The 26,535-nt window shown below is 43.7% G+C and overlaps 2 protein-coding genes and 1 long non-coding RNA gene across 4 annotated transcripts; 1 reads left to right on the forward strand and 2 right to left on the reverse strand.

Annotated features, from left to right (window-relative positions):
• Positions 1 to 7,882: 7,882 nt before the first annotated feature.
• Positions 7,883 to 10,693, reverse strand: LOC106602703 (uncharacterized). Its single transcript, XR_001328281.2, has 3 exons — positions 9,282 to 10,693; positions 8,844 to 9,103; positions 7,883 to 8,748 (listed from the first exon to the last, which is right to left on the reverse strand). It is a non-coding gene; the product is annotated as an uncharacterized lncRNA (long non-coding RNA).
• Positions 10,694 to 10,854: 161 nt separating this feature from the next.
• LOC106602675 (E3 ubiquitin-protein ligase ZFP91) lies at positions 10,855 to 17,859 on the forward strand. 2 transcript variants are annotated; one of them, XM_014195427.2, is made up of 12 exons: positions 10,855 to 11,614; positions 12,033 to 12,067; positions 12,205 to 12,318; positions 12,542 to 12,584; positions 12,892 to 13,044; positions 14,648 to 14,731; positions 14,918 to 15,049; positions 15,315 to 15,365; positions 15,536 to 15,614; positions 15,874 to 15,988; positions 16,166 to 16,265; positions 16,452 to 17,859. In XM_014195427.2, the coding sequence occupies exons 1-12, from the start codon at positions 11,211 to 11,213 to the stop codon at positions 17,527 to 17,529; spliced, it is 2,388 nt and encodes a 795-aa protein (XP_014050902.1). In that variant the 5' UTR covers positions 10,855 to 11,210; the 3' UTR covers positions 17,530 to 17,859. The 2 variants fall into 2 exon arrangements, with proteins under 2 accessions (XP_014050902.1, XP_014050903.1); XM_014195428.2 differs by having other exon boundaries at positions 10,856 to 11,614; positions 12,940 to 13,044.
• Positions 17,860 to 20,661: 2,802 nt separating this feature from the next.
• LOC106602676 (uncharacterized) lies at positions 20,662 to 24,997 on the reverse strand. The gene is made up of 2 exons (XM_014195429.2): positions 24,671 to 24,997; positions 20,662 to 21,859 (listed from the first exon to the last, which is right to left on the reverse strand). Exons 1-2 carry the CDS (start codon positions 24,739 to 24,741, stop codon positions 21,154 to 21,156), a joined length of 777 nt encoding a protein of 258 aa, XP_014050904.1. The 5' UTR covers positions 24,742 to 24,997; the 3' UTR covers positions 20,662 to 21,153.
• Between the last annotated feature and the right edge of the window lie 1,538 nt (positions 24,998 to 26,535).

Raw genomic sequence — 26,535 nt, forward strand, 5'->3', positions numbered from 1 at the left:
AGGCCCAGACACCCATATTGGAACGCGGCCGATTAGAAAGAAATTCCATATATGAACATAGAGCCGTGACCATCCAATCTGCTCAACTGCATCCAATCATCATTAGCCACAAGCCACAACTGTAGGAAGCATTGGGGTCAACATGGGCCAGCATCCCTGTGGAACACTTTCTACCCCTTGTAGAGTCCATGCCCCCAACAAATGCAGACTGTTCTGAAGGCAAAAGTGGGGATACAACTCAATATTAGGTGTTCCTAATGTTTAGTATACTCAGCTAGCACATCAATTATGAAAATTGGATTGTGACTAAAACTTGGCCATTTCATGCTTTAAATGGTGCTGACCAACTGCTGACACGAATGTAGCTAATCACAGGGGTACCCTGACTGGGACTCAAACCCTGGTACCTGGGACTGTCATTCTAAAACCATTCCCAAAAGGCTAAAAACTCTTGCTGAAGTTGTTAGGTGTTGTACGAATGTTGTTTAGTATTTTTACAACAGGTTCAACTTTTATTTTGTTTCTTTTATTAGCTTGCTCGTAATGCTATCAATAACAATGACAACAATGATAATCCCACTTATGACGATAAAAACGTAATTGTTTTCGAAACAACAACATAGCAAACTCTCGTCTCCAAACCAATCGTGAATAATAGGTCTGACACAGATTTCCTGAATACATGTGACAGTAAGCGACCAACTTTCCTGTTATATAAACATCATCACAAGGTAAACAGTGGTAAACGCCACCCAGAAACACACAAAGCCCAATTATCCAGTCTCAAAACCCCAGAGCCATGTCCTCCAAAAGCATCTAAGAACCACTTGCATCCTATATAGCCCCCTTGCTGGGCAATACAAAAGATCTAGAGCATTCCCAAAAACGTACCCCTCCCTTCCCCCTCCTCCCACCACCCCTTTGGTCTACCCTGTAGGTGCACATTTCAGTGCATGCAGGAAGAGTGTGATCAGAAGAGACACACCAACATCGCTCGGTGCAGTTGTCGAAGTCATGTGACGAAAGGTAGAAATTCTTCTACAACAAAAGGAGCTCTGAAAGGTCATTAAAAAAAGAAAAGGTTGTGCAAACAAGACGTAGCGTGTGACCTGAGAATAAAACAACATTTGTTTGAGTCACAGTCATTCTGTCCTGTTTCCTTATCCCAAGTGGTTATACAGTGGAGGAAAAAAGTATTTGATCCCCTGCTGGTTTTGTACGTTTGCCCACTGATAAAGAAAGGATCAGTCTATAATTTTAATGGTAGGTTTATTTCAACAGTGAGAGACAGAATAACAACAAAAATATCCAGAAAAACGCATGTCAAAAATGTTATAAGATGATTTGCATTTTAATGAGGGAAATAAGTATTTGACCCCCTCTCAATCAGAAAGATTTCTGGCTCCCAGGTGTCTTTTATACAGGTAACGAGCTGAGATTAGGAGCACACTCGTAAAGGGAGTGCTCCTAACCACAGCTTGTTACCTGTAAAAAGACACCTGTCCACAGAAGCAATCAATCAATCAGATTCCACACTCTCCACCATGGCCAAGACCAAAGAGCTCTCCAAGGATGTCAGGGACAAGATTGTAGACCTACACAAGGCTGGAATGGGCTACAAGACCATCGCCAAGCAGCTTGGTGAGAAGGTGACAACATTTGGTGCGATTATTCGCAAATGGAAGAAACACAAAAGAACTGTCAATATCCCTCGGCCTGGGGCTCCATGCAAGATCTCACCTCGTGGGGTTGCAATGATCATGAGAACGGTGAGGAATCAGCCCAGAACTACACGGGAGGATCTTGTCAATGATCTCAAGGCAGCTGGGACCATTGTCACCAAGAAAACAATTGGTAACACACTACGCCGTGAAGGACTGAAATCCTGCAGCGCCCGCAAGGTCCCCCTGCTCAAGAATACATATACATGCCCGTCTGAAGTTTGCCAATGAACAACTAAATGATTCAGAGGACAACTTGTGAAAGTGTTGTGGTTAGATGAGACGAAAATGGAGCTCTTTGGCATCAACTTAACTCGCCGTGTTTGGAGGAGGAGGAATGCTGCCTATGACCCCAAGAACACCATCTCCACCGTCAAACATGGAGGTGGAAACATTATGCTTTGGGGGTGTTTTTCTGCTAAGGGGACAGGACAACTTCACCGCGTCATTTGACGGGGCCATGTACTGTCAAATCTTGGGTGAGAACCTCCTTCCCTCAGCCAGGGCATTGAAAATGGGTCGTGGATGGGTATTCCAGCATGACAATGACCCAAAACACACGGCCAAGGCAACAAAGGAGTAGCTTAAGAAGAAGCACATTAAGGTCCTGGAGTGGCCTAGCCAGTCTCCAAACCTTAATCCCATAGAAAATCTGTGGAGGGAGCTGAAGGTTCGAGTTGCCAAACGTCAGCCTCGAAACCTTAATGACTTGGAGAAGATCTGCAAAGAGGAGTGGGACAAAATCCCTCCTGAGATGTGTGCAAACCTGGTGGCCAACTACAAGAAACGTCTGACCTCTGTGATTGCCAACAAGGGTTTTACCACCAAGTACTAAGTCATGTTTTGCAGAGAGGTCAAATACTTTTTTCCTTCATTAAAATGGAAATCATTTTATAACATTTTTGACATGCATTTTTCTGGATTTTTTTGTTGTTATTCTGTCACTCACTGTTCATATAAACCTACCATTAAAATTATAGACTGATCATTTCTTTGTAAGTGGGCAAACGTACAAAATCAGCAGGGGATCAAATACTTTTTTCCTCCACTGTATAACCACTTGGGATAAGGAAACAGGACAGAATGACTGTGACTCAAACAAATGTTGTTTTATTCTCAGGTCACACGCTACGTCTTGTTTGCACAACCTTTTCTTTTTTTAATGACCTTTCAGAGCTCCTTTTGTTGTAGAAGAAAAACACAAAGCCCAATTATCCAGTCTCAAAACCCCAGAGGCACGTCCTCCAAAAGCATCTAAGAACCACTTGCATCCTATATAGCCCCCTTGCTGGGCAAAGCAAAAGATCTAGAGCATTCCCAAAGACGTACCCCTCCCTTCCCCCTCCTCCCACCACCCCTTTGGTCTACCCTGTAGGTGCACATTTCAGTGCATGCAGGAAGAGTGTGATCAGAAGAGACACACCAACACCGCTCGGTGCAGTTGTCGAAGTCATGTGCCCGAAAGGTAGAAATTCTTCTACAACAAAAGGAGCTCTGAAAGGTCTCTAAAAAACAAACAAAAAAAAGGTTGTGCAAACAAGACGTAGCGTGTGACCTGAGAATAAAACATTTGTTTGAGTCACAGTCATTCCGACCTGTTTCGTTATCTCAAGTGGTTAAACTTGTATTGCACCTAGGTAGCCTGGATTACATTTGTGTCGTGATGTAAACGTGGTTGCCGTTTTATTTGTTTTCTTCCAAAATCTCTATTGTTTTTCAAATAAAATGAAATGGCTCTGTTTAATGTGCTTTTCTCTGCACAGTTAGATCCAGATTGGAGCTGTGCAAACACATGACATAGCAGGTGACCTGAGAACAAAACAAGATTTGTTTGATTAACAGTTATTCATCCTGTTTTCTTATCTCAAATGGTTATATTTGTATTGTCTGCAGTGCCACCTGCTACCAGTGTTGCCAAGATGCCAGGTAGCCTAAGAGATCAAAATTGATGTTTTAAATCCATATAGTCAAATTACATAACATGATGAGTGAAAGAGAGAAAAAAAGTCAAGGCTGAGAGAGAGAGAGAGAAGAGAGAGAGAGAGAGAGAGAGGGGGGGGGGGATTATGTGTTTGCAACATATGACACAAATGACCCGTGAATTGATTTGGTTATAAGCTTATAAGCCTCTCTTTAATTCTCAGTCTTGTATTTCTGTCACACAAAGACGTGTTGCTGCCCAGATCAGTCCTATAACATTGTATTTACCAAGCTCCATTTTAAAAATCATTGTACTAAAGGGCCTTGCAGTCAACACGTCTTCAAAAAAAGTCTGCATCTTTTGCTTTTGTGGCATTGGGCAGTCACTGTTCCACATTTTGTTATGTTACAGCCTGAATTTAAAATTGATTAAATTGTAGATCACACAATACCCAATATTGTCAAAGTGGAATTTTGTTTGTAGATTTTCTAAATTAATAAAAAATGAAAAGCTGAAATGTCTTATTACATTTACATTTAAGTCATTTAGCAGACGCTCTTATCCAGAGCGACTTACAAAATGGTGCATTCACCTTATGATATCCAGTGGAACAACCACTTTACAATAGTGCATCTAAATCTTTTAAGGGGGGGGATTAGAAGGATTACTTTATCCTATCCTAGGTATTCCTTAAAGAGGTGGGGTTTCAGGTGTCTCCGGAAGGTGGTGATTGACTCCGCTGTCCTGGCGTCGTGAGGGAGCTTGTTCCACCATTGGGGTGCCAGAGCAGCGAACAGTTTTGACTGGGCTGAGCGGGAACTGTGCTTCCTCAGAGGTAGGGGGGCCAGCAGGCCAGTGGTGGATGAACGCAGTGCCCTTGTTTGGGTGTAGGGCCTGATCAGAGCCTGAAGGTATGGAGGTGCCGTTCCCTTCACAGCTCCGTAGGCAATCACCATGGTCTTGTAGCGGATGCGAGCTTCAACTGGAAGCCAGTGGAGAGAGCGGAGGAGCGGGGTGACGTGACAAAACTTGGGAAGGTTGAACACCAGACGGGCTGCGGCGTTCTGGATGAGTTGTAGGGGTTTAATGGCACAGGCAGGGAGCCCAGCCAACAGCGAGTTGCAGTAATCCAGACGGGAGATGACAAGTGCCTGGATTAGGACCCGCGCCGCTTCCTGTGTGAGGCAGGGTCGTACTCTGCGAATGTTGTAGAGCATGAACCTACAGGATCGGGTCACCGCCTTGATGTTAGTGGAGAACGACAGGGTGTTGTCCAGGATCACGCCAAGGTTCTTAGCACTCTGGGAGGAGGACACAAGGGAGTTGTCAACCGTGATGGCGAGATCATGGAACGGGCAGTCCTTCCCCGGGAGGAAGAGCAGCTCCGTCTTGCCGAGGTTCAGCTTGAGCTGGTGATCCGTCATCCACACTGATATGTCTGACAGACATGCAGAGATGCGATTCGCCGCCTGGTTATCAGAAGGGGGAAAGGAGAAGATTAATTGTGTGTCGTCTGCATAGCAATGATAGGAGAGACCATGTGAGGATATGACAGAGCCAAGTGACTTGGTGTATAGCGAGAATAGGAGAGGGCCTAGAACAGAGCCCTGGGGGACACCAGTGGTGAGAGCGCATGGTGCGGAGACAGATTCTCGCCACGCCACCTGGTAGGAGCGACCTGTCAGGTAGGACGCAATCCAAGCGTGGGCCGCGCCGGAGATGCCCAACTCGGAGAGGGTGGAGAGGAGGATCTGATGGTTCACAGTATCAAAGGCAGCAGATAGGTCTAGAAGGATGAGAGCAGAGGAGAGAGAGTTAGCTTTAGCAGTGCGGAGAGCCTCCGTGACACAGAGAAGAGCAGTCTCAGTTGAATGCCCAGTCTTGAAACCTGACTGATTAGGATCAAGAAGGTCATTCTGAGAGAGATAGCAGGAGAGCTGGCCAAGGACGGCACGTTCAAGAGTTTTGGAGAGAAAAGAAAGAAGGGATACTGGTCTGTAGTTGTTGACATCGGAGGGATCGAGTGTAGGTTTTTTCAGAAGGGGTGCAACTCTCGCTCTCTTGAAGACGGAAGGGACGTAGCCAGCGGTCAAGGATGAGTTGATGAGCGAGGTGAGGACGGGGAGAAGGTCTCCGGAAATGGTCTGGAGAAGAGAGGAGGGGATAGGGTCAAGTGGGCACGTTGTTGGGCGGCCGGCCGTCACAAGACGCGAGATTTCATCTGGAGAGAGGGGGAGAAAGAGGTCAAAGCACAGGGTAGGGCAGTGTGAGCAGGACCAGCGGTGTCGTTTGACTTAGCAAACGAGGATCGGATATCGTCAACCTTCTTTTCAAAATGGTTGACGAAGTCATCCGCAGAGAGGGAGGGGGGGAGGAGGATTCAGGAGGGAGGAGAAGGTAGCAAAGAGCTTCCTAGGGTTAGAGGCAGATGCTTGGAATTTAGAGTGGTAGAAAGTGGCTTTAGCAGCAGAGACAGAAGAGGAGAATGTAGAGAGGAGTGAGTGAAAGGATGCCAGGTCCGCAGGGGAGGCGAAGTTTTCCTCCATTTCCGCTCGGCTGCCCGGAGCCTTGTTCTGTGAGCTCGTAGTGAGTCGTCGAGCCACGGAGCAGGAGGGGAGGACCGAGCCGGCCTGGAGGATAGGGGACAGAGAAAATCAAAGGATGCAGAAAGGGAGGAGAGGAGGGTTGAGGAGGCAGAATCAGGAGATAGGTTGGAGAAGGTTTGAGCAGAGGGAAGAGATGATAGGATGGAAGAGGAGAGAGTAGCGGGAGAGAGAGAGCGAAGGTTGGGACGGCGCAATACCATCCGAGTAGGGGCAGAGTGAGAAGTGTTGGATGAGAGCAAGAGGGAAAAGGATACAAGGTAGTGGTCGGAGATTTGGAGGGGAGTTGCAATGAGATTAGTGGAAGAACAGCATCTAGTAAAGATGAGGTCAAGCGTATTGCCTGCCTTGTGAGTAGGGGGGGAAGGTGAGAGGGTGAGGTCAAAAGAGGAGAGGAGTGGAAAGAAGGAGGCAGAGAGGAATGAGTCAAAGGTAGACGTGGGGAGGTTAAAGTCACCCAGAACTGTGAGAGGTGAGCCATCCTCAGGAAAGGAACTTATCAAGGCGTCAAGCTCATTGATGAACTCTCCAAGGGAACCTGGAGGGCGATAAATGATAAGGATGTTAAGCTTGAAAGGGCTGGTAACTGTGACAGCATGGAATTCAAATGAGGAGATAGACAGATGGGTCAGGGGAGAAAGAGAGAATGTCCACTTGGGAGAGATGAGGATTCCAGTGCCACCACCCCGCTGGCTCGATGCTCTAGGGGTATGCGAGAACACGTGGGCAGACGAAGAGAGAGCAGTAGGAGTAGCAGTGTTATCTGTGGTGATCCATGTTTCCGTCAGCGCCAGGAAGTCTAGGGACTGGAGGGTAGCATAGGCTGAGATGAACTCAGCCTTGTTGGCCGCAGACCGGCAATTCCAGAGGCTGCCGTGAAATATACAAACCGGTTACCAAAGCTGCATAGTGATAAAAATGGTGGTCAACACTGCAGCCCAGTGGTGCTATTAAGTCATTTATCTAGCACTTCAACAGGTGCATGTCGGCTCTCATGTCTGAAGATTTTGGATAGATTCAGAATAGTTTATATTAAGGGAAACCACTTTTAATGTTTCTTTGGAAGATTCTGAAATCGTTTTATTTTGACCCAACTGATATGGACCACTGTTTAAGGTAGAACTGAAACATTTTGAAATGATCAGAAAATGTAAAAACAAAAAAGCAGTACATACCATAAACTTTTGACAAATGTGCATTTTCTTTTGAAGTGTAATACCCCTGTATGTTAGGTTTATGTACTCTTGTCAATATATTGCATTTTTTGTTAAATATATAATTAAATAAATACATTTTGTGTGAAAATCCATGTTAAAGACCCATTGCAGTCAAAAACGCCTGTGTTTTGTATTTACACACCATGAGGTTGGAATACAGTTTTTCCCAATTGCTAAAACACAATTTTGCAAACTAGGCTGGTTTTATCAAAATACTTACCACAATTCACAAAACCACGCAAAATACCTCATATCCTGCAAAATGAAGCACTGCAACGAAAACTACATATAGCATTATCAAAATCAAACGTTTGCACGAAATGGCACACTTCATTCATATTACCAGATTTTTGTCTAACCAACTACACACTGTTGGGCATAATGAAAAGCACTCTCATCTTTAGTATGCTTTGCCATAATACTAAAATAGTTTAAATTGTAGAAAATTCTTCAGATGCACAGAAATATTTGCAGATACACACATGCTGTTGAAACATTTTATTTTTTCACCAAACAAGTCAGTGCACAGCAGATAGTTACATTGGACTGAACAAAAATATGCTGACAAAAAAACAAAACTGAAAAAGAAAATTGCAGAAAAAAAATAAATAATGGGCAGAAAAAAAATATAGAAAAGAGGCAAGAAGAATAATTAGGCAGCATCTTTCCGCACAGCTGGGTCTGGCCACAACGCCTCGTCCACATCACAGGCAATATCTTCCCTTGCCAGACATCGAGGGAAGAAGCGCCTTGAGTGCCTTATCCATCCCTGAATCGCACCCACATCAATCTCATCACATAGCCTGTACAAGAGGCATGCGCACAAAGGGCTGCCGGTCGTATACCTTCCACCGCCATGCCGAAAATAACTCTTCTATGGGGTTGAGAAATGGTGAGTATGGTGGGTGGTATTCCACGAGAAATAGTGGGTGGTCAGCAAACCAGTTTTGGACTGGGGCTGCACGATGAAAGCTCACGTTGTGCCATACTACAACGTATCGGGTTCTTTGATGGTATGAGAATGTTGTGGAGTCTGTCCAGAAATGTGAGAATATGGGCTGTGTTGTATGGTCCAAGGTTGGCATGACGGTGGAGGACACCATGTGTATTGGAGATGGCAGCGCACATTGTGATGTTCCCACCACGTTGGCCAGGAACATCTATAATGGCTCTGTGGCCAATGACGTTTCTCCCCCTTCTTCTGGTCTTTTCTGGTCTTTGCAAGGTTGAACCCAGCCTCATCTATAAAGATGTGGGATTGCATGAGCATCCATTTCCAGTACTCCCTGAAAACAAAGAACAAAAGCAGTCAATATGGTGTTATCCAGTACACTGGGAAACAATGTTGCGTGTAGTGTACTGCCGTCAATATTGTACTTACATCCACATATACTCGTCTGACCTCTGTTTCTTTGAGAGTTTCTCTTAAACGGCACCTTATAAAGTTGTTTCATTCTGATTTGGTTTCGCTTGAGAATGCGAGCCAATGTGGACAGTGACTCGTTGAATATGGTGTTGTCTTGGATGATGTGGCTTTGAATTTCTCGTAATCTGATTTCATTATTTTCCAAAACTAAGTTTACAATGGCAGCTTCATGTACCCCGGTGAACATTTGGCCCCTTCCTCCACCATGGTTGCGTCTCTCAGTCATTTGGAAGAAAAAAATATATATATATGACAATGCAGTAGAGTAAATTCTACAGGAAATGTGTGCAGTTAATGTATGACAGCCATTCATGAAGTAAACAAGTGTCACCCAACTGATACACTATGACATGGGGTGTACTACATAGTGTGAAAGAAATTTTGGTTACATACCTGTACTCCAATGGCTCAAGTTGGGCTGCACTCTCTGTCCAGCCTCTCGCATTGTCAGCCCATGGTTGATGACATGATCAACTAAGGTTGCTCTGATTTCATTTGAAAGTTGTTGTCTTCTTTGGACATGAACTCCTCTACCAGCTCTACTCCTACCTCTCACTCTTCCTCCCCCTCTCTCTCATTCTCACCCTCCCTTTTCCTCTCTCTGCAACGGCTTCCATTGTTGTTGTAAAACAAAAGGTGCTCACCTGTGGTCTTTTCATAGTGCTTACTTCCTGATTGAAGTGGTAACAATTAACCATTGAGGTGTTTGGCCAGGTGGCACATGTATTGGCCAATTAGCTCATGTAGTGTAATTTTGAATGGCAGTGTTTTGAAATGGCAAACATGTGACTTTATGTCAGATTGTTGTGTCTTATGCAGAGAACCGTGTGCAGTGCATTTAATAAGTGCCATTATGAATTGCAAAATGTGTGTAAAGCAGAAAATGTGTTTAGACTTTTGGAGACTTGAGAAGAGGCTTTGCTCTCTGTGTGTCAGTTTAAATAATTGTGCTGTGGATGTCATTTTAGTGTGTTAGCAATTGGAAAAAACTGTGATACTGCGAAATTGTGAAAATTATGATAATGCCCTCTAGTGGAAAAGCTGTTTGACAAGACTGCCTGAAATTACAGCCTGTTTTGGTCAGATGGAGTTTTGGCCTGCCTGGTGACATCACCAGGTGGTAAATTAGTTAATAGACCAATAAGAAAGAGAGTTCCAAACCCCTCTGCCAATAATAGCTCGTTTTTAGTTTTCCCCTCCCCACTCAAACCACTTCCAGAAAGTCCTAGCAAAATTCTTGCTTGAGAAATTGCTCTTTGGTAAGAAGCTTTCTTTTTTTACATGGAACCTGGGAACTAGCCACTAGGGGCAACAGTAAGCATCGGCCTCTGATTCCAAAGGTTCCAAGTCTGAAACCAGCAATAGAAAGTTGTTTGAGATTTTTGAATTCGGAGTAAACGCCTAACCTTAAGATTTCGGAGTTAATGCCTCAACTTAACCTTAAACACTTTGAAATTTGAGAAACATGGATGAATGTGTCTAATTATGACGTGAGACTGTGAGAGATTGTTGATAGTGGCTTCCGAACAGCGCCCCGTCTGCTACCCAGTCATTTTAGAATAGTCGTCCCACTTTTAAGGCTACACTGCCATCTAATGGCAAAATAACTTGCAAAACATAAAATAACAAAACATTGTATAATTTACAAAGAAAGGACTGGATAACACAATTTACTCTTACATTCACTGTACTTTGTTAGACTTTACATTCAAAATAAAATCAGATAAAATAGCATGTGTGATCTTTGCAGTCGGCCTACATTTCCCATGACTAGAAGGGCTGTCTGTGCGCGCGGACTCTTTGCACAGCTCCTGCGCGTCCAATTTCACTGATCTGTAAACAACTGGGATGGGACCAACACATGCTATGTGGTCTGTACTTATATGTTTGGGTGATGATGATGCGAACGTGTGCATCTGCTGAAAAGAATGTTGCTTATGCATTTAACCTTGGTTTTATTTTGGCTTAAAGGAGACGCAACAAAGTGGTAACGCGACATGGCCCGTGCAAATAGTTAGGTTTACTATAGCTTTAAGAATGCAAAAATAGTGTCTGGTTCTTTAAAAATGGATATGGTTTATTATTATAGTAGGAATTAAGGAAAGTTTTTATTATTGATCAATAAATGAACGCTTATAATTTGCGGACTAGGCCCGAATTCTGTGAATTATGTCACAGTCGGATTACGGCCTTTAGCTAGCAATCCAAGCGCTTTCATCGATGTTATATCAAATGTAATCATTTGTTTACTGTCAGTACAGTATCAGAGAAAGTAATAAATACGGTCCGGGACAAAAGGGTAAGAACCGGGAACACGCGGTGATGGAGCCGCAAATCACCCAAATCAGCGATAACAATAAAAGGGAAGAGCCCGAGGATGACAAGGCCACGGTACAATCCCCGGCCTCGAGTGCAGCGATCACCCCGCGCAGGACTTCGAGAGGCCGAGGAGTCGGCCGGAAGAAGGGGGTTTCTCCTTCGCCGTGTACGAATGGAGCAACACCAGGCACTCCGAGTTCTGGACGAGTGTTACGGGACCGGTCTACACGAACACTACCAGCTTGGTTGCAGAGCGAGAAGAGTGACGATGCAGAAGAATCGAGCCCTGACAAAGCCGTAAACCGCCGGAGGAAGGCTGCTTGTCCACGACCCAGGAAAAATGCCTCCTCCGCAGCTTCAACAGAGAGTACCGGAGAGGTCGGGGATGACAGTAGTCAAGCTCATGAGTACGTTCGTATACGCCTTTAGTACACCATAAATTGCAATATAGCCGTGTCCTCTGCAATAAACGTAACATCTTTACATGCCTGTGAAATTGTTAGCCAGCCAAGTTTGCTTGTCAACATTTTACGGCCATAAAACCGGTTGTATGCATTGCTGCTAATTGTATACCCTGACATGTACGTATTCCAGCACAGTTCCTTTAAAAAGGGAGGAGGAAGAGGGAGGGGTAATACCTGGTTTTAATGTCTAATGTTCTTTACCTGTCCTCCCATTACCGGTGTGAGCGGTTTTGTCAAGTTGCAACCTGTATGTAGCAGTCTTGAATGATATCAACTCATGATTATGGCACATTGTACATAGCTAGATTAACAGAAAGTCAGCCGAGAAGTTATCACTATTTTGATAACTCTTTCTCTGCAGCTCAGGGGACCCAAGGAAACCCACTGATGTCCAAGGTAGGTGACCACCCTCATGCATTGCTTGATAAACCTAGACAAAGATATGTGGCTACAGTAACAAACTAGTAAGACACACCTTGAATTAGTGTTCTAATTCAAGGTGTGTATGATGGCACTCACTTTGCCCTTTCCAGCCCACCCTCACTCACAGAATGCTCAGACGCGTGCCAAGGCCCCTTCTGCCCGGGGTGCCAGGGGGTCCGCCAAGCCTGTGTGCAAGAGTGAGCCTGGCACCGACAACCCAACCGGTAGGCACACCAACCAGCTAAATTATGTTTGGGATTAAACTGAGTGGGCTAAGAACGTCTTGGTTTGCATGGACACCTGGGGTTTGATTTTTCTGGTCGGTTACATCAACTCTGTGGGGGTTGGGCCGTTCCCGAGACAGAGGGGAATGTGTCATCCTGAAAAAACCCAATCAAATTGTAATTGTTGTATTGGCATTGTGTGATAATGTTTTATTTTTTCCAGTGGAGGCGGAAGCAAAGGTAGTTGCAAAGAAGACAGTTAGGATGTGAGTATACACATGCATTTCAAATCAAATTTTATTAGTCACATGCGCCAAATACAGCAGGTATACCTTACAGTGAAATGCTTACTTACGCTCCGCTAACCAACAATGCAGTTTAAAAAAATACGGATAAGAATAAGAAATAAAATTTGAAGAGCAGCAGTAAAATAACAATAGCGAGACTATATACACGGGGGTACCAGTACAGAGTCAATGTGCGGGGGCACCGGTTAGTTGAGGTGAATAAACTAACCGCATTCTTACTTATCTCATGGCTGGATGGCTGTGTGTGTGCGTGTGCGTATGAAAGAGGTTTGGGTCTGTGCTGCCGTAGTAACACGGACTCCTCTCGCCTCAGTGAGAAAAAAGAGGAGAATGAAGAAGATGTTCTCTTGGGAGGAGAAGATGAGTCTCCTTTCCAAGATGACCCTAAAGACCTCAGCTTCCAGCCACAGTCTCAGAGGTAATGTTGGCGAGACAGCAGTGTGTGTGAATCAGTATAGGCAATAATCAATAGTCCACGTACAGTTGCAGTTGGAAGTTAACATACACCTTTGCCAAATACATAAACTCAGTTTTTCGCAATTCCTGACATAAAAAAAAAAAAAGCCCTGTCTTAGATCAGTTAGGATCACCACTTTATTTTAAGACTGTGAAATGTCAGAATAATAGTAGAGAGTGATTTATTTCAGCTTTTATTTCTTTCATCACATTCCCAGTGGGTCATAAGTTTACATGCTACCAAATACTAATTGAGTGTATTGCCTTTAAATTGTTTAACTTGGGTCAAACGTTTCGGGTAGCCTTCAACAAGCTTCCCACAATGAGTTGGGTGAATTTTGGCCCATTCCTCCTGACAGAGCTGGTTTAACTGAGTCAGGTTTGTAGGCACACGCTTATTCAGTTCTGCCCACAAGTTTTCTATAGGATTGAGTGTAGGGCTTTGTGATGGCCACTCCAATACCTTGACTTTGTTGTCTTTCAGCCATTTTGCCACAACTTTGGGAGTATGCTTGGGAGTCCATTTGGAAGACCCATTTGCGACCAAGCTTTAACTTCCTGACTGATGTCTTGAGATGTTGCTTCAATATAGCCACATCATTTTCCATCTTCATGAAACATGATGCTGCCACCCCCGTACTTCATGGTTGGGATGGTGTTCTTCGGCTTGCAGCCCCCCCTTTGTCCTCCAAACATAACGATGGTCATTATGGCCAAACAGTTCTATTTTTGTTTCATCAGACCAGAGGACATTTCTCCAAAAAGTACAATCTTTGTCCCCATGTGCAGTTCCAAACTGTAGTCTGGCTTTTTTATGGCAGTTTTGGAGCAGTGGCTTCTTCCTCGCTGAGCAGCCTTTCGGGTTATGTCGATTTAGGACTCGTTTTACTGTGGATACAGATACTTTTGAACCTGTTTTCGTGTCTCCTTCCTGAGCGGTATGACGGTTGCATGGTCCCATGGTGTTTATACTGCGTACTACTGTTTGTACAGATGAATGTGGTACCTTCAGGCATTTGTAAATTGCTCCCAAGGATGAACCAGACTTGTGGTCTTCCATTTTCTTCTGAGGTCTTGGCTGATTTCTTTAGATTTTCCCATAATGTCAAGCAAAGAGGCACTGAGTTTGAAGGTAGGCCTTGAAATACATCCACAAGTACACCTCCAATTGACTCAAATGATGTCAATTAGCCGAACAGAAGCTTCTAAAGCCATGACATAATTTTCTGGTATTTTCCAAGCTGTTTAAAGACATAGTCAACTTAGTGTACATAAACTTCTGACCCACTGGAATTGTGATACAGTGAATTATAAGTGAAATAATCTGTCTGGAAACAATTGTTGGAAAAATTACGTGTCATGCACAAAGAAGATGTCCAAACCGACTTGCCAAAACTATAGTTTGTTAACAATTAATTGGTGGAGTGGTTGAAAAACGAGTTTTAATGACTCCAACATAAGTGTATGTAAACCTGACTTCAACTGTACATGTTTAACAAGTGGAGGTGTGGTAGGATCATTGTGTGTGTACGGCTATGAGTTTGAGCACTGTGCTTGTGTTACAGTGGGGAAATCAGCAGTGATGATGACATTCCCTTCAGAGATGACCTCAACGACCAGAGCTACAACCCGGAGGCTGAGACTACTAGGTGTGTATGTGTGTCGTAATGCTTTCCCTTTGGGAGTGTGTGTGTGTGTGCATGTCAGCTCCAATGTATTATTCCCTTTGTGTGAATGGGTGTGCGTATGCATATAAATGTTTGCGTGTGTTTTTGTGTGCGTTTTACCCATGTGACCTGTCTGTTGACCTTCCAAATGGATCCTCTGTCTCTTAGGGATGCCCCCAAACCACGGCGCAAACCCCCTCCGAGACAGAAAGAGAAAAAAGAGAAGGAGCCAGGAATCAAGATAGAGGGCACAGACGTGAAGCTGGAGAACGAGTTCGGAGAGGGGGATTTGCCCAGAAAGTATGCCCCCCCCGATTCTCCCAAAGTGTGCACTTGCACTCTCCCCATCATGTATTTAAAAGCATTGGAAGTGGCGGGCGTTTCCACCATTGTTAAATCCATAAAGGAAAGTGTGCAATTTCAGACTTCAAAGGACGGATGTGCAAGGGTAGACTTCTGTCACTTTGGGAATTTGAATTGGATCTGGCATTGGTTTGTTCTCTTGATTTTTAACTCCTTGCTTGAATAGAGTTCTCCAACTTATTTTATTCTCTCTCTCCCTCAGGAGAGGCAGGCGAAGGAAAGATGATAAAAGTCCCCGGCTCCCGAAAAGAAGGTAAAGTTGACATTACTGTTCAACTGCAACAATACTCGTTATTCATTATTTTACAGTCAACTAAGAAAAACATTAGTGAGATCATATGTATAAAAGCTGAACCCTCACCTTTGACATACATGATGATTGACATGCATGATTGACAGTTCTGTCGTGTCCCGCCCCCACAGGAAGAAGCCCCCGGTGCAGTACGTGCGCTGTGAGATGGAGGGGTGTGGCACAGTCCTGGCTCACCCTCGCTACTTGCAGGTCTGCCATAGCAACTGTAGTGGTCGCCATAGCGACGATGAAGCGCACAAGCTATTCTGAGATTGAGTTGTGCACGAACAGGGTTGGGGTCGATTTCAATTCAGATTTTTTTTTCTTCAATGCATGCAATTGAATTTCAATTTCACTTCCTGAATTGGCTGTTGAAATGGAATTGACCCCAACGCAGGTGAATAGTATTAAGCTTTTTTTCCCTGTCCTTCGTCTCTCTCGCTGACTCTCTTTTTCCTGTAATTCCCAGCACCATATTAAGTACCAGCACCTTTTGAAGAAGAAGTTTGTATGTCCTCACCCATCCTGCGGAAGACTCTTCAGGCTGCAGAAACAGCTACTTCGCCATGCCAAGCACCACACCGGTAAACACACACACACACGTAGAGATCCACATTCAGACACACTGAATGCTAACTATCCTCACTTAACATTGACATGCACACACAAGTACAGTATACATGCAATCACAGAAGCAGCGCTTGACCTGTCATTGTTTTCTGTGATGAGCTACTGCTAACTCTCTCTGTTCCCTCTCTCAGACCAGAGGGACTACATCTGCGAATTCTGCGCCCGCGCCTTCAAGAGCTCCCACAACCTGGCTGTGCACCGCATGATCCACACCGGAGAGAAACCACTGCAGTGAGTTTCCATCGCCAACCTCATTTATTTGTTTGCCTGGTTGTTAATTCATTCACATCCATTTATTTAAATGTTGCACCTGTCCGTACCTGCACCTCATCTGACCCCCTGAATTTACCCCCGTCCCCCGTCCCCCCCGTCCCTTTCTCTTTTACGTTCTACTTCACTTGCTCTCACTTCCTGTAGATGTGAGATCTGCGGCTTCACCTGCCGCCAGAAGGCATCCCTCAATTGGCACATGAAGAAGCACGACGCTGATGCCACCTACCAGTTCTCCTGCTCCATCTGTAACAAGAAGTTTGAGAAGAAGGACAGTGTGGTGGCCCACAAGGCCAAGAGCCACCCGGAGGTGCTCATCGCAGAGGCCCTGGCGGCCAACGCAGGGGCCCTCATCACTACCCCCGCCTCCCTGCTGGAGGCCTCGGGAGTGGGTTGTGTCGGGAACCAGGGGGAGCTGGTACGACTGGAGCCCGCCCAGCAGGTGACCCAAGTGGGTGAACAAGTGACCCACATGGGGCAACAGGTAGCTCAGATGGGTCAGGTGAGCCACCAGGTGGTAGTAGTGAGTCAGGACCAGGGACTCCATGCCATGCAGATGCCCCTGACCATCGCCCTGTCACCCATCGACCCCCCATCGCCCTCCGACACCCAGCAGCAGCAGACCCACCACACCCTCCAGCTCCAGATGCCCCTTCATTTTGTTCAGCAGGTGGCGGCCACTTCCCCGCAGCAGCAGCAGGCCCAGATGCAGCAACTGGCCCTTCATTCCGGCTCGGTAGTGACCCAGCAGCATCAGCCCCAGCAGCTCCAGCAAATGACCCTGCAGTCTTATCAGCAGCAGCAACAGAATCAGCAGCCACAGATTCTCCACATGACCTTCCAGACCGTCGACGGGTCGCAGACGCATCTCCAGCAGATCCCCTTGTTAGCCACCCCCCAGCAACTCCAAACCCTCCAGAGTAGCTCCCATATTTCTACCGCCAACCTCCCTCTCTTGGCCCAGGTCCAACCCCAACTTCAACCTCCGCCCCAAACTCAGGACATTCAGCTTCAGGACCCAACCACTGTGGGTTGTAGCGAAAGCTACGCTCTGGACGATTCTGTTCTCGCTGCCTCCTCTCCTTCCGCTAACACCCTTCAACAGTGTGAGACTGTACGGGAGGGAGAGGTAGTTTGGGAAGGGGGCGGAGAGGGGGACGGAGTGGTTGAGGGGGATGTCTTGACCGATGCCACAGAGGTGCACATGCAACATGTACTTATCTAGAGTAGTCGGTTGGGGGGGGACTAGCCTGGAAATTCAAACTGAATTCAGCTGTTTCACTTTACGATGACTAATTAGGAAAGTGAAACAACATAACGTGATTCGGTTTGGATTTCGAGGTTAGGGGAAACTGGGAAAGACGGTAATAAAGGGAGAGGTCTAGCTATGTCCCTCCTAATGTATTGTGGCACCATTTGAAATATATAGGATCACAGAAATATGTATTTATAGTCACTTTTGGTAGCTTTTTAGATCTACCCGCATCAGGGCAGGTGTGTGTGTGTGAGTTGTTGCCTTTGTACATAAAGTGATGTAGCCATCTATACCCATCAACTGGCCTTCTGTGTTTGTGTGTTTAGCGTTTTCATCAGAAGAGGCTGGTGGGAGGAGCTATAGGAGGACGGGCTCATTGTAATGGCTGGAATGGAATCGATGGAACCGAGTCAAACACGTTCCCGTGTTTGGTGTGTTTGACGCCGTTCCATAGTTTCCTTTCCAGCCATTACAATGAACCCCTCCCACCATCCTCATGATACTAGTATCACAATACTACGGTCCTCAATTTTCCATGGCAAACAAACACAGTTTTGTTTCTAACAGTAGGGCCTAGATTCTATCAGATCCGCCCTAGCCAACACCCTTGTAGTGGTGGTGTTGGAGGTGGAACTGCGTTAGAGCTGTTCAATCTACAAGCGGCTTATGCCATTATCCCTAGAGTTGACATTGGCTGCATGGAATCACATCGAAAGAAATCCCCATGCAGCCTTGTTTACAAGTTAGAAAACACTGGAATGTGAGATGTAGCCTTATCTAGCCTAAACCTTGATTAGGTTGATTGGAAATCATTCAACGAAAGGAGGATTTCTGAGTCATTATTTCTATATAGCCTACACTTTCTCATTCTGAACATCTAATGCAAGTGGGATGGGTGTGTGCTCACTGATTTGACAGCTCTAACGCCGTTACGCCGCCAAAACACCAGCTAAGCGGGTGTTAACGATCACTTGATCTGATTGAATCAAGCCTATAGATCGGGCATGCATCGGCAAAGCCTGGGCAGAGGAACTCGCTCAGAGACGGACAGTTTATGGCAATGTTAGAGGTCGTGGAAATCGCATTCAAAGTAAATGCTGCATATGTCGGAATTGACTTCAATGTCAACCGCTTTCGGACCTTCCACAGTCCACTCCATATTTTATCCTGGCTTTATCCAACTAAATATACATTTTATTGCAAAAACATCAAATGATGTAAAAATATTTATTTCAGACATAGATCCTTCTACATTATCTTACAAATTGTCAATATAAAAGGGAAATGATCAAGTTGATATTTTATAGTATGATAGCTATCCCCAGCTTCTGAACAGCACAACATGTAGAGAAATGTTCATGTATGTCTGCCCTCTTGTGGCCACATTGTGTATGGCATGTGTTGAGGCCTATATACGATTTCAGGAAGATCTTGCTTCAGCTACAAGGAATTGTGTCAAGTACATGGTAAGTGATTTGAATCTCGGTTTATGTGTCCGGTGTCTACCAGTGGTCCACAAAAAAATAACTCACCCTGTGGGCCCCCGGGATAAGGTTTAAAGGACACTAAGCTACATATTCTCATAGGTCAGTTGGTGTCCACAGGTTTTACAGACCTTCCTGTAGAGATCCTCCTCTTCAACCACTAGCTCCTCAGGGCCGTACTCGTGCTGGTGAGCACTGGTGTCCTTTGTCCACACGCTTCTCCTCACTGCACGACACAGCTCGGTTCACAACAGACTAAATAACAATCTAAAACATTTAATATGAATAAATAAGCCGAAATAAACATAAGTGATACTGGCAAGCTCAGTGTGCAGGTTTATCGTTTAAATCAAAAAAGAAACAAAACTGCATCACCCACAATCCACCGGAGGTGGTATGTTTGATCTATATTAGGTGACTTGCGTGGCCGTGTGTCTGCGTGAGGATCAGAACACAGTTGATCTGTTGTCTGTAAAGCCAATTGTCTGTCTCAATCCCAGTATTTTAATTCATGTTTATAAAAAATTGTTCACAATTTTTTTTTTTTAAGTGTTACTGACCTTTGAGTTGAAGCGTTTCTGCACCTCCCTGTTTTCTCTGGACTCCTCGGACCACCCCACCTCTAAGGAGCGTTTCTGCTCTCTAGCCAACTGCATGCGGAATTGTCAGACCAAGCAGACATGGCGCCCAGGCTAACTCAACACTGTCTACACTACTAGTACATTACATGTGATATTTTTGTCATGTAGCAGATGCTCTTATCAAGAGCAACTTACGGTCAATGCAGAGTGCTAGGAGTCAGTCAGCCAAGGTTCCCTAGTCAGTAAAAAAAAACACCCTTGATTATTGTTGTCACTGATTGTTTCTTGTGACAATCTTGATAATTGTTTGTTATTGATATGGCCATTGTTTCAGGTAGCTGGGCCATAGAAAGAAACTGACTCCCCTTAGCCACTGGCATTTGCTATGGCATGAATCCATACGGGGGCACACATGAACCAATGGATCTTATCTTTGACAGATGAGAGCATAGCTGCTAGATAGATGACCTCTGATAGACGTTGACATAACGCAACAGTTATGACCTTGCTGCCTCCTGCCATGTTTGATTAGTTATACATTTACATACCTGGTTGATGCACCACCTTATTCCCCCTTTGCTCCTCCTGTCCCTCCTCTTCTTCAATGAAGAACCCTCCTCGAGAGTCTGTTTTTTTGCGACTTTAGCCGAGGTGCCACCCCCCTCTCCTGCCAATAGTCCGCTAGCCAGTTGGGCTTGCCTCAGCATCAGAGCCCGCTGTCTGTTCCATTCAATCTTGGCTTTCATTGCAGTTTTTGGCTGGAGAAGCATCAATCGCCAGTGTATGGGGCTCCAATAGATCCATCCCAAAAAGCAGGAGCTAAGTGTGTGTGTGCTTACATTGGGACTGATGCCGAAGTGTGTTGCAACTGATCAAAAAAAGTAACCCTGTGCTGCCTCTCCTTTCAATCTTTCTCTAATCAAGAAAAGCCGTTTAAATTAATGATTATATTTTCCTAAACTCGATCCATAACTTTATTTGTATCTCCAGTTCCTATGTCCATTTATCATTAAGTGATCACGAAAACACAAATAACAAACATTTAAAGCGTTTATTTAACAATGATAAAATGTAGCTTATATTTCCAACGGACAGTTTCTTCCAAAAGGAATACGTTTTCAATGAAACTACAAAAACTTCTCATGTACAAACTACCAATCTGAAGTATATGTACTGGACTGAACAGAGGTTTGGAAGTGTGGTATAGTTATCCTATCTTGCATACTGACAAGCGGTGTATAGAATACTCTCTGGCTGTAGTCTGATTAGTTTGCACTTGCTCACTCGTAAGCATGGGTAGGGAGAAGTTTAAACCATATTTTACACCAGTCCATTCCTTTTACATCCATGGGGGGGAGTAAATGAGTGCAGAATAATGGTACAAAATTGGAACACATTCCCATTTTCTCTGTCACACACTAAAACAATGTGAGTGTACACGCACGCACGCACGCACGCACACACGCACACACGCACACACACACACACACACAGTGTATTGCTGCTGACAGTATTCCTGTACAAGTCGCTCAGTTCAAATTGACCTGTTCTCTCTTCCTCTGCATTGCATAATTCTTCAACGCCCTTTTAGGAGGCACTAGGGTGTTACTCAGCCCTACTCTCCTCTTCCTAGACTGCTGACCCTCCTCCTCTTCAGGGTCTCCTCCCTGGTTGTGGTGAAAGTTCTGGCGACCCATGTATGAAGAGCCTCCTGCGTTGGACTCAGCTTGGTGCGATCCGGGAGCGTCATCCGCAGGGGGGTCATAGTCATTGGGAATGATGGAGCTCTGGAGATCGCTGTCGTGGGCAAACTTGCATTTGATCCCGAACCTGCAGCGTCCGTCCTTCCTGTACGCCACACACATCCTCTTGCCCCCTATCTGGGAGGGCCGGGCCTGCACTGTGAGAGGGACGTGCTTCTGCAAGACGTTGAGCTTCTGGTCGGCTTGAGCCTTGAAGGGGTTGGCGAATACGCCACTCTTGGACGAGGCCCCGAGGGGGGGAGGGGGGAGTTTGTGGGAGAGGGAGCTAGGGGGTGCGGGGAGGAGAAGGGTCCGGGACTCTGCGGGGGGACCCATACAGACAGGAGGAGGGCGTTTTGGTTGTAGTTGAGATACGGGGTCCACCTCTTCCTCTGGATAGGAGTCACAGTCCGACTCACTGGAGGCTGACCCGGACTCTAGGAGGAAATTGCGGCCCTTTTTCTGGGTCTGTCCATCCACCTTGCTCTCAGTCCTTCAAAGAAAAAACATGTATAAATGGACTGGTATACTAGCTGTAGTGTTATTCAAAAAAAGATTTAAAGGACTTCTCAATCTGGAAATATTTAACTTGACTGGAAGATGAAATCATATCTGGTTTGGGTAGCAAGACCAATCACAACACTCCTCTCCATAGAGAACAATAGTAATGGCATCTTTTTGTAGGCACCAACTCATGGTTCATTGGACAAAGCCTATGGGGAAATGAATGGCGTTTTCAGAGGGTTTTTGGTTAACTGCCAAAAATAAGGTCTGTGGTAAACACAGGCTTAGGAGATCTTATATGTTTTGTTCCTTGACATAATCTTCATCAGCTAACGTCACTTTTTGTCCATTTTGAAACATTTATGTAATCAAAACAAGCATAAAGCACAAAGGCGTCATAATTCAAAGGTAACGTTAACTAATATGTGTCTAGTGGAGTATGCATTAGAGATACGAAACAGCAAAATACTAATCCTTGTTTAATTAAGTTTTCTCCTTAAGGGGTTTTACATAACATGTTCTACTCTGATTTAGCCACTGTCTCCTGTATTCCTGACCCAGAATTGGCTCTAGAAAATGTATATGTATTCCTCTGACAAATAAACACACCCCTTTTAAAACAATTTAGAGTCAAAGATAGCGCCGAAGAAAACCAAAGGTTAGATCTATCTGAACTCATTCAGATGAGAAATCAGGCCTGGGCTAAAGCAAGGAAAACACTCTCCAAAGTTTTTTATTTTTCCAAAGTAAGTTTTTTTATTTGTTAAAAAAGTTTGAAATATCCAATAAATTTCGTTCCACTTCATGATTGTGTCCCACTTGTTGTTGATTCTTCACAAAAAATTACAGTTTTATATCTTTATGTTTGAAGCCTGAAATGTGGCAAAAGGTTGAAAAGTTCAAGGGGGCCGAATACTTTCGCAAGGCACTGTATATACACACACATTATATATATATATATATATATATATAATGTGTATGTATATATATATATATACCACACACACACATTATATATATACCACATTATATATATATATATACACATATGTATGTATGTATGTATGTATGTATGTATGTATGTATGTATGTATGTATATATATAATGTATGTATGTATGCATGTATGTATATACACACACACAATATATATATATATATATATATATATGCATACATGAATGTGCAAGTAGAGATACTGGGGTGCAAAGGAGCAAGATAAATAAATATGAGTAGGTGTTCTAAAACTTTTAACCGGTAGTGTACATTTAGAATACATTTCAAAGATAAGAAAGATCTTAGCTGAGAATTAATAAAGAATTCAAATATTTTAGCGGTTAACTGTATGGATTAAAGGCAACATTGAGATGACCTCTTCATTGACCTGTCAAGGGCTTTCGATACAGTTCATCACTCACTGCTAATTCAGAGGCTTTCCTCAATTGGCCTAGACCAGTAAATGTAACTATTTAAAAAATGACTTGACAGATAGAACTCAATGTCTATCTACTGATGGTGTTAAATCAGGTTTCCTGGATGTTAAAAAAGGTGTCCCGCAGTGGTCAATTTTGGGTCATGTACTTTTTACATTAAATTGCAACCTGATATGCCAATGATACTGTTGTGTACTCTATTGCCCCCACAGTTGAGCAGGCTGTATTTGAACTACAGTCTGCCATCATTGTATTATAGAAAAACTTTATTGACCTGAAATGAGTATACATAAGTATATGTTGTTCTCTAGAGAGCATAAAAATAACTCTGATGATTTAAGCATATGTACTTTGGATGGTGTCCATATTGATCGTGTCCCTGCATCTGGATAGACAAAAATCTGTCTTTTAAAAAGCATATTGCCAAGTTAGTTAAGAAGCTGAGAATAAAAATGAGCTTCTTCTATAGGTGCTGCCTCTCGCTAAGTAGTAGAAAACGGATTATTCAGTCGACGTTCCTATCGGCCATAGACTACGGCATCATCATCTATACTAGGAACACAGCTGCCACTTCATTAGAGCCGTTAGATGCAGTTTATCATAGCGCATTATTATGGCCAACAATTGTAGGACTCATCACTGCATTCTCTACCAGAAAGTTGCTTGGCCCTCTTTTATGTCACGTAGGTTGATACATTGCTATGTTTTCATTCATAAAGCTATTTTACAATAAGTCCCACTGTACCCAATATCTTTACTAAACTTTAGACATACGAGTTACCACACTGGGTCTCAGGGATGGCTAACTGGAAATTCCTTTGGTCTGAGTTATGTAAATCATCTTGTAGTTTTTTTGCACCTTATTTATGGAACAATCTTCCAAATGTTCTTAAATGTGTTGTGTTGGTGCCTCTAGCACAATTCAGAGAGCTGATTGAGGACCTTAGTACAAATGAATGTGTTTGTTTTTTATGACCGTGTTTTTCTTTCTGCTTGCTTTTTGTATTTATATGTTGATGTGTGTATTTTCTGTCATTTATGCAACCCAGGGCTCATCTGTAAAATAGAGCTTGGTCTCAATATGACTCCCTGATAAAATAAAGGTTAGATTAAATAAAACTGACTGATATTATCTCATAGAACAAAACATATAAGATCTCCTAAACCTGTGTTAACCTCAGACCTTATTTTCTGCATTTATCCCCAAACCCTATTTTTTCCCCATAGGAATTGCTGAACGAACCAGGTAACTCATTTCCGGGTTTTAGGACTACAAACTGGCGAGCTCTATGAAACACAAGTCAATCTTTTCAATTAATCTTCCACAAACAAAGGTTTGCTAAATTGTATTCCTGAATTGTAACTTACTTCTTGTTGTTTACAATATCCCCATCGCTGTCAGAATCTGAGGACACGCCGTAGCCGACGAGAGAATTCATGTCAGCTTGCTGATAGCCTTTACGTTAACAGGCTAACGTAATGTTAGCTAGTAGCTATATTTGTTTCTCTCTTCGTCCTTGTTTCGCTTTAATCCAGTCACAAATTGCGGTCTGCGTTTTATGTTTGATTGAACTGGCAGTTATAATCCGTATGAAGATGTTTGTTGCTCAATACATGTATGAATTGTTGTATTTCTGTTGTTGGTGTAGCTACAATTTGCTAATCCAAAAGAAAGTGTCAGCAACACTAAAAAAGTACTTCTGGGTCACGGAATTTCGAAAATATTCCAAATAAATAAAAGTTCCCCACGTAATAGTATAAAAGAGCACGTAACCTGTACATTTTCATGATATATGAGCAATAATTGTCTAAACAATAATTAACAATAACTCATATGTGTTCATAATGAAGTGATATTTGCATTACATTTGGGTTTTAAAACAAGGTCAAATAAATGCCCCCAATGCAAACACTGTATATGAAATACATATTGGTTTATAGAGAGAACTATTCTACGTGCCGATGTAAAAGTGGGATTGGGACTCTTCACTGGTATCTGTAGAGTCTATATATGGTGTTATTTCATGGGGGATTGGGGTCTATATGGCCAGCCACACGTTCTACTCTACCCACACCATTGGTTCCAATGCAATACACTATAGGCTTATAAATTACATATTGGCTTATAGAGTGAAAACTATTATTAAAAGTGAGGCAGTATCCTAGTAAAATCATATTGCTATAGGTTTATGTTACCCCCAAATATGCTATGCCTTCCAACAATTTTCTTAAACCCACCTTGGTCGCAATCAATCAAAAGTTGTTTTATGTATTTTTAGTATTATTATTATCATCATTTTTTTTTTTCCATCAAAAGGTTTGCCTCTTGGACTTGGGTTTTGTACTGATTCATAGATCATATAGGCGGTACCGGAGCATTGGGTCTCGGACCAACAAGCTCCGAGACAGCTTCTATCCCAAAGCACTGATACTTTTGAACAGCCAATAACTCCAGGCACTGAGACTTGAAAAACTAGGCAATGGCTGCCCAGCCTGGCCCACTGTCTATCAGCACTGAGTACTTGCCACTCACGGGTCTCTACCCACACAGTCACACACGCCAACACTGACACTCTTGCACACACACTGACACCAGCACACATATAAACCAACACACATGCACGCTCATCACCACGCACACACCCACACAACACTAAATTGATGTGTACCTTGATCTTATACAATCTCATTTGGAGGATCACGTTGTGTTTATGTGCCAACAGTTACAGAATTTCTGTTTTGAGAGGATGATGTTCTGCCTAAGCTACCTAGAATAGCATGAAATTGGTGGTGTTTACATTTTTTTTATAATACCTGTGCATTTAAAGCACATTGGATGGTCATAGCTATAAACATGAAAAAGAAATAGTATTACATTGAGTGTTAAAATAATGGACTCCATAAAGCAGTATGAGAAGAAACTGGAGGGCATTCTTCACTCACTACAGAAATATGTTCCTACAGTATTTGGCATTACATGGAAAGGTTGTGGACATTGTTCTGAAATATGAATGTTCTAATCATTGTGGGAATTTCAAAGCTCAGGTAGATAATAATGCATGGGACTTAGTGCTTTTCAAGAACCCAAAGTCAATTTACAATTATAGAAATGAAAAGAAAAAGAACAAAATAGGAGTCAAAACAGAACATCCGACGATACAAAACATGAATAAAGGCAGGGGTGGACTCAAAGAAGGCAAATAGTGATGTATGGGGAGGGTAGGGTTGGGATT

The sequence above is a fragment of the Salmo salar genome, chromosome ssa04, assembly GCF_905237065.1.
Source record: "Salmo salar chromosome ssa04, Ssal_v3.1, whole genome shotgun sequence".
NCBI lineage: Eukaryota > Metazoa > Chordata > Actinopteri > Salmoniformes > Salmonidae > Salmo > Salmo salar.

What these genes read in the sequence shown, in the direction of transcription:
- LOC106602675 (XM_014195427.2), top strand. Translation starts at nt 11,211, where the DNA reads ATGGAGCCGCAAATCACCCAAATCAGCGATAACAATAAAAGGGAAGAG. An exon ending in GAAACCCACTGATGTCCAAG is followed by an intron (nt 12,068 to 12,204) that starts GTAGGTGACCAC and finishes TGCCCTTTCCAG; the next exon opens with CCCACCCTCACTCACAGAAT. An exon ending in CCGGAGGCTGAGACTACTAG is followed by an intron (nt 14,732 to 14,917) that starts GTGTGTATGTGT and finishes TCTGTCTCTTAG; the next exon opens with GGATGCCCCCAAACCACGGC.
- LOC106602676 (XM_014195429.2), bottom strand. Translation starts at nt 24,741, where the DNA reads ATGAATTCTCTCGTCGGCTACGGCGTGTCCTCAGATTCTGACAGCGAT. An exon ending in GATATTGTAAACAACAAGAA is followed by an intron (nt 21,860 to 24,670) that starts GTAAGTTACAAT and finishes TTTTCTTTGAAG; the next exon opens with GACTGAGAGCAAGGTGGATG.